Genomic DNA, 6,869 nt, shown 5'->3' on the forward strand with positions numbered 1-6,869 from the left:
TATCAAGATATTCATTGGCCCTTTGTTTATCTTTATTCAACAGCCGCCCAATAGATGCAGCAGCAGCAGCAATGGCAGCAGCAGGAACACCACCCACAGCCATGGAGTCTGGCCAGCAGGAAGACAGCACATCTTCTTCTGGGAGCCCTCCCTCGCATCGTCAGCGTTTGACGGTAAGTTTTTATTTCCAAAATCCATTATCTCTGTAATATATGTCTATTCATTGCCTTTTATTTCAAAACAGGAATCACAAGATGAAGAGGAGCTCCCAGAAGAAGAAGGAAGGGGTGGACAGACACCTGGAGTGGGCTCACAATTGGTAAGATTTTGGCATCAACCGCAGAAACACAACATCACACTACACACAACACATAGAAAACAATGTTCTGCAGACCACACACAGCAAACAAATGCCTACATCCAAAGACATAACATTTTTTGTTTTCTTCTCTAGTCTTCCCAATCTGGTGCTCGGCCAAGAGGTCCTCGCAGTGCCTTCCAGGGTCGTCGGCGACAGCAACGCGGCGGTCATCAGCGTGTAAGTATAAATATTTTTGCTTTGTTTTTTTGCGCTTTTTATTTCATTTCTTTTGTGGAGGCTAATTATGTTATTTTTGTCTTTTTCTTTAACAGCCTTCACAGCATGCTCCCGACTCTGACGGTGAGGATGGAGGAATCGATGTGGACCACCTCATCGATCTGGTCAGAGAAAGGGAGCCGCTATGGAATATGGCTGACCGCCGCCATGCTGACCTGATCGTTACCCGACGACTCTGGGAGGAAATCTGTTCGCTCCTTGTGGGCCGCTGGGAGGACCTCGATGTTCGGGCCCAGATTAAAGAGCGTAAGTATATACAGTACCGGTTGCTTGATGTAAACCAGTGTTTCCCGAACTCCAGTCCTCGTGGTCCCCACGGATCATGTGTTCAGGATTTCTATTTACTATGGAAATCCTGAAAACATGACTCCTGGGGACCATGAGGACTGGAGTTTGGGAAACACTGATGTTATATACTAACCACTCCTTTCTCGTTTCAGGGAACAGAATTGTGAATCGGTGGCGGTCTGTGAGGGATCGTTTCAAGAAGGAGTTCAATAAAGAGATGCGGGCCCCGAGTGGATCTGGAGGACGCAGGAGCAAGTACAAGTACGCACAAGCCCTGTCGTTCCTCCGGGAAACAATGGTCACTAGAAGGTAAATATTACACACCACATGTGAAAAAAAATGTTTAGATGTAACAATTTTTTTTCAGCCAGGGCCATGCCATGTCACTATTTTAATTGTTTTTTTTTCTCTTTATTCCACAGCACGGTGAGCAGCACTCGGGAGCCTGCACGATTGGACCCTTTTGAGGCGATCCCTGAGGAGACCGGCACCGAGGGACACTTCGACCGCCCCGGTACATCTGCACCTTCCCAGCCTTCCCACACATTCGACCCATCTGTCCCATCCACCAGCACAGGAGCATCGTGGCCGCCTACATTACATGAAGCTGCTGGTGAGGAGATCGCTTTCCCTTTACCCCACCCTTCTGCCCCTGCCACCTCTAGTACACCTGCGGGTACTGGGCGGCAGCGGCAGAGGGGTCAGGAAAAGACTTATGCGCCAGAGTTCTTGCATCTGAATGCATCTTTCCAGAACTGTCTAAAAGTCTTGTCAGAGCAAATCTCCGCAGGCTTTCAGCAGATCAACTCCAGCATTCTGGAGGTGAAGACACTTCTGCAAACCATGCATTCAGAAGCAAGATCTTTGCCAAACCACACCTTTTTCAGGTCTGTTGTGGAGCGCATGGAAACGCTATCTCCTACCCAGCAGATGCATGTAATGCATTCATGCCACGGTGCTCTCCAGCAAGTTACCTCCCAACCTCCTCCTCCCACCACAGTAGTTCCTCCACCTGCACCCCCTCCAGCCACTTTCCATCCTCCCCCTCCTATTACATCTGCACCCCCTCCAGCCACTTTCCATCGTCCCCCTCCTATTACATCTGCACCCCCTCCAGCCACTTTCCATCCTCCCCCTCCTATTACATCTGCACCCCCTCCAGCCACTTTCTATCCTCCCCCTCCTATTACATACCATCCACCTCCCCAGTACCAGCAACCTCCCCAGTACCAGCAACCTCCCCAGTACCAGCAACCTCCCCAGTACCAGACATCTCCCCACTTCCAGCAACCTGCCCCGTACCAAACTCCTTCCCCGTACCAAACTCCTTCCCCATACAACTTGCCATCAACATCATCTGCTCCTACAGTCCCTGCCCAACCCTCCACTCCACCGCCCACCACCTCTTCTGCCTCCCACATGTCCACCCATTCTGTAGCTTTTTCCACACCATCACCTCTAACTGTTCCTTCCCCACCACGATCCCAATCCTCTCTCCACACTCCCATTGTCGAAGTGTCCCGCAGCCCCTCCAGCAGTATTTCCACCCCACACTACACAGATTTTTGATGTGTTTTGTAATAAAAATGCCCAGTTGGTTTCAAACCTTTATTAAAAAAGTTTTTTTTAACTTTAAAAACAGTTTACAAAAAAAAAATATTTTAAATAAAAGTTAAATTATTGTTTACACTGGTTGTCTGTCATTTCTTTCTGCGGCGAAATATGTTTTAAAAAAAGGTTAAATACAGGGTATTTAAAAGGTAAAAAGGTATTCAAAACCAGGTATATAACTGTGGGTAAATTTTAGCTTTTTGCCACAGTTGTGTTCCTGGTTGTGTTTGAAGCAAAGTATTTCACCTAAAAAGTTGTGTTTATTGTTGGTGATTTCCTAACAATGTACACAACTTTTGTTAAAAGGTGAAATACTTTGCATAAAACACAACCAGGTACACACCTGTGGCCTAAAGCTAAAAATAGAGACCATGACAAGATAGCCAACTTTGGTTGGCAAAGGTATATACTGTTGGTACAGAAGGTACACAAGTTTGGTTAAGGGCACAAATCTTTCACACTCTGTCATCCTGCCAGTGTACTCTGCCTTGAGGTGACATAAAGTATAGTGCAAAATTGTCCCTCATTACTGAAACCGTCACAGAACTTCTAGTGGTAATGTCAAGGTAATCTTGCAAGGTGGTTTCTTCAGAGGTGTCCTCAATGGAAATGGGTTCCTTGCAGATAACAAAATTGTGGAGTACCACGCAAGCTTTGATCACCTCGTCCACAGTTTCTGTCTTGAGGTTGATCGCAGTCAATAGGACCCGCCATTTGGCTGTCAGAATACCAAAGGTACATTCAACCATTCTTCTTGCTCTTGTGAGGCGGTAATTAAAAATGCGTTTTGTTCTTGTCAATCCTCTGCTAGAGTACGGTTTCAAAAGGTGTTCTGACAGCTGGAAGGCTTCATCCCCTACACAGACAAATGGCATAGGTGGACCAGATGTTTGCGGCAGCGGTCTAGGTGGTGGGAACTGGAAGGTGTTTCCATACAGTTTACGCCCCATGGCAGAAAGTTTGAAAACTTGAGAGTCATTGGAGCGGCTATAGGCCCCAATATCAACAGCAATAAATTTGTATTCCGCGTCAGCGATGGCCATGAGGACAATGGAAAAATATTTCTTGTAATTGAAATATTCCGATCCCGATCCGGCTGGCTTTACAATGCGGATATGTTTCCCGTCCACAGCGCCCAAGCAGTTCGGAAACTGACATATCTGTTGAAACTTTTCTGAAATTTCAATCCACCTCTCTGTTGTGAGCTCTGTTAAAAACTCTTCAGCTAAGGAGTCCCACAGTGCACGGCATGTGTACTTCACTATTCCAGATATGGTGGAAATCCCGAGTCTGTACTGGAAATGCAGTGACGAAAGGGATTCTCCAGTTGCAAGAAATCTGTGGGGAATTAAAAAACAATCAATTAGTTTTAAATCACGGCATTACATACCAAAACTCAGCTATAACACTTGGAGATACAAACTACCACCAACAAGATTGCAGTGAAAGTGTGCTCTGATGCGAGCATATCCAATAAATGTGGCTTACCTTAAAGTCACCATCAGACGCTCTGCGGGTGAAACAGAGAAGCGGCAATAGGTGTCCGCTTTTCTTATGAGGTGTGCAATGCGCTCCACCAAGTAATCAAAATTCTCCATTTTCATCCGAACATATCCAAAAAATTTATCCGGGTTTCGTCGAAGGTCCATGCAGAGTGTAGAATAGACCCCACGCGTCATTCTCTTGGCTGTGATGGGGTGGATCCACAAATGTCGTCTACGATGCCTGATGTGCTGCTGTCTCGCTCTCTCCTTCTCCAGAACAATCACCCTCAAGCGATTCGCCTCCGCTGTAAAATCCGCCAAATTCTTCAAAATATTTCCAATGACAACATCCATCTTCGCCAGTAACTTGCTCTTCTCTCCAACCTGCACTTTCTCCTCTACAACCTGTCAAAGAAGGGCTGTAGGAACATGCTATATATAGTTTTCCAGTAGCCAATCCCGTTTGGAAGGCCACAAGGGGTGTTTTTAAAAACCGGATCCGGCGTAATCCGTCGAAAAACAGATAGAAAAACGGATGAACCGGATGAGACGGATCCGGTTTTGTCTGTCAAGAACAAGACGGATCCGGCAGAAAACCGGATCCGTCACATCTGGTTTTACAAAACATTTGCCGGATCTGGCGTTCCGGCACGACGCCGGATCACGCCTGACGCCGAAAACCTGATGTGTGAAAGTAGCCTAATCCACAATTAACTAAATCAAGAAATAATTACTAAAGAAATATAGAAATATATGTTGTGTAGATAATATTTCATTATGTATCTTAATATTCTAATAATTAAGCTGACCTGCATATTTCTTATAAAGACAAAGTTTTTTCTCTAACATACATAGTCTTGAGGCCTCTTTCATACATCAAACGTATCACATTACCCCTTAGCAGCTGCTCATACATGCATCTGTCATCTGTCACTCAGACTGTGTCACATATAAGTTCAAACCAAATTATTCCACATACAAAGGTGTGAATACATGAATACAAACCCTAAAATTATTGTCCTAATTATCAATACGCATTGTAAACTATTAAATTTAGTATCTTAATATTTCTTTGAATGTTCCCCAAATACACATAACATAAATATATGTTGTATTAGCTATACTTGAAACTTTAGGCCTAGAAAAAAAAATTCCTTTGACTAGTAAAGGCTGGCATCAAAACCAAAAATTCTTTTCACTAAGGAACAGGGACATGGTATACCTATTATTAGAACAAGGTTCAGATTTCACATGCTGTGGTTGTCATGTCATGCCATGCAGTAAAGACATACACACAGAACACATTTAAGATGCAGTTATTTTCTTTTAAGTGTTAAATATATAAAATCATGCAATTATTGCAACTTCCTATGTAAATAAAGGCATAAATCCTTGTAAGAGAATTTTTTCCGATTAAGTCCTGCTTTGAAATGAAAATTCTAAGGAAAAATAAAAGATAAGGTTAATATCATATTCATACAGTAATTATAAATATTATTACTGGAGTAAATTTTAATTTTCACTAAAAAATACAGTTCTACAATCTCTACTTCTACAAACACTCTATACATACTGTATGAATATGTATCTCTACAAAACTATAGAACTACAGAATTATACTCTATATAATAATTACATATAACTGACTAATACATTGTATAACACTTTTACACAACATATAATTACATTTTTAGCCAATTCCTAAACCCAATCTTATTTCTCTGTAAAAAATGTCCTGAAAAGTTCTTGCCATTTTGAAGCTGACGGATTCTCTGAGCAGAGTGTTCAGTTTAAAGCCAATGATCTCCCTCACCACCTGCTTCTGTCCATCAGATAACGCCATCTTTTTTACAGAAAGAAGGTCAGAACTCATTATTCCATAAGGCTTAAAGCAAATATGTGATTTTCTTCGTTCTTCATAGATTTGATTTCGGGGATAACTCAATTTAGAACACTTTGATACAGGCTTCTGATAAGATTTTACTCTGCCTGTCTTTACAAAATTAGCATGATTTATCCTCCTTTCATTATTTTCACATTTCCTAGCAAAATCAAGGGATTGCGCCCATTCAAATAAAGAATCTTTTTGTGACGCAATAACACGAGATGCAGGATTTAGGAAACCAAATTTGTTTACAAAACTCTTTATCAGGGTGTCATGATCTCAGTGCGGGTTTGACTCGCACACATGGGGTTAATGTCTGGAACCAGTGCTGATGACTGGCATTTCTGGGGTTAAAGGTTGTGTTCCCAGTGCAGTCTTACCTGGACACCTGGGGCTTTTGATTGTGGCCTCTCCCTGGTTCTGGGAGAGGCTTCTTATAGCCTCAGGAAGCTCCTATCCCCGTCAGTTATACTTTCGCCCTTGGCATAGTGTGGTGACCCCTGAGTGTGTTAGTGCTGTGTTCTTGTTTATCTGATACTCTGTGTATGACTCGGTCTGTTCTCTGGATACTGCTTGTTGGATTCTGCTTGGTACCTTCCATGTCTGTTTGGTTTTGACCTCTGCTTGGCCCCGACTCTCCGTTCTGTGTCATCCCTTTTACTTTACTGTTATCTCTGTGTATGACCCGGTTTGTCTGACTTTGAGAATTCCTGTACTAGTGTTCTGCCTATCTCTGACAGCAGGACGCTAAGCCCTGCCCCCTTGTGGTCCTTCACTGCTCACTGCCTTTAGCTTCTCCAGGTCCTGTTTGCTTGAACTATCCGGCCGTGTCTGACCCCGGGCCCCTTTGCAGTGTGGGTGAGTCCTTGCTCAGCGGTGGCTGCACGCCGACCTTAACAGGACCGTGATATTATAACTGACCGTTAAGTTTTTGGGGTTTTTTTTTTTCTCTGCTGAGAAATATGGATCCCATACAATCTCTGGCTGAACAAATGAAAAATCT

The 6,869-nt window shown here is 43.5% G+C and overlaps 1 protein-coding gene across 1 annotated transcript; it reads left to right on the plus strand.

Annotated features, from left to right (window-relative positions):
• Nucleotides 1-729: 729 nt before the first annotated feature.
• Nucleotides 730-5,931, plus strand: LOC141060268 (uncharacterized). The gene is made up of 4 exons (XM_073556490.1): nt 730-844; nt 1,039-1,195; nt 1,309-1,656; nt 5,904-5,931. Exons 1-4 carry the CDS (start codon nt 730-732, stop codon nt 5,929-5,931), a joined length of 648 nt encoding a protein of 215 aa, XP_073412591.1.
• Nucleotides 5,932-6,869: the final 938 nt, after the last annotated feature.

The sequence above is a fragment of the Dendrobates tinctorius genome, unplaced genomic scaffold (assembly GCF_039654945.1).
Source record: "Dendrobates tinctorius isolate UK_male_01 unplaced genomic scaffold, ASM3965494v1 ptg000233l, whole genome shotgun sequence".
Taxonomy (NCBI): Eukaryota; Metazoa; Chordata; class Amphibia; order Anura; family Dendrobatidae; genus Dendrobates; species Dendrobates tinctorius.

Bases quoted from the DNA above. Each gene is read 5' to 3' on its own strand.
- LOC141060268 (XM_073556490.1), top strand. From the start codon at position 730: ATGGCTGACCGCCGCCATGCTGACCTGATCGTTACCCGACGACTCTGG. The intron at 1,196-1,308 runs GTAAATATTACA...TTTATTCCACAG, and splicing joins GAAACAATGGTCACTAGAAG to CACGGTGAGCAGCACTCGGG. The intron at 1,657-5,903 runs GTCAGAGCAAAT...CGTTCTTCATAG, and splicing joins CAGAACTGTCTAAAAGTCTT to ATTTGATTTCGGGGATAACT.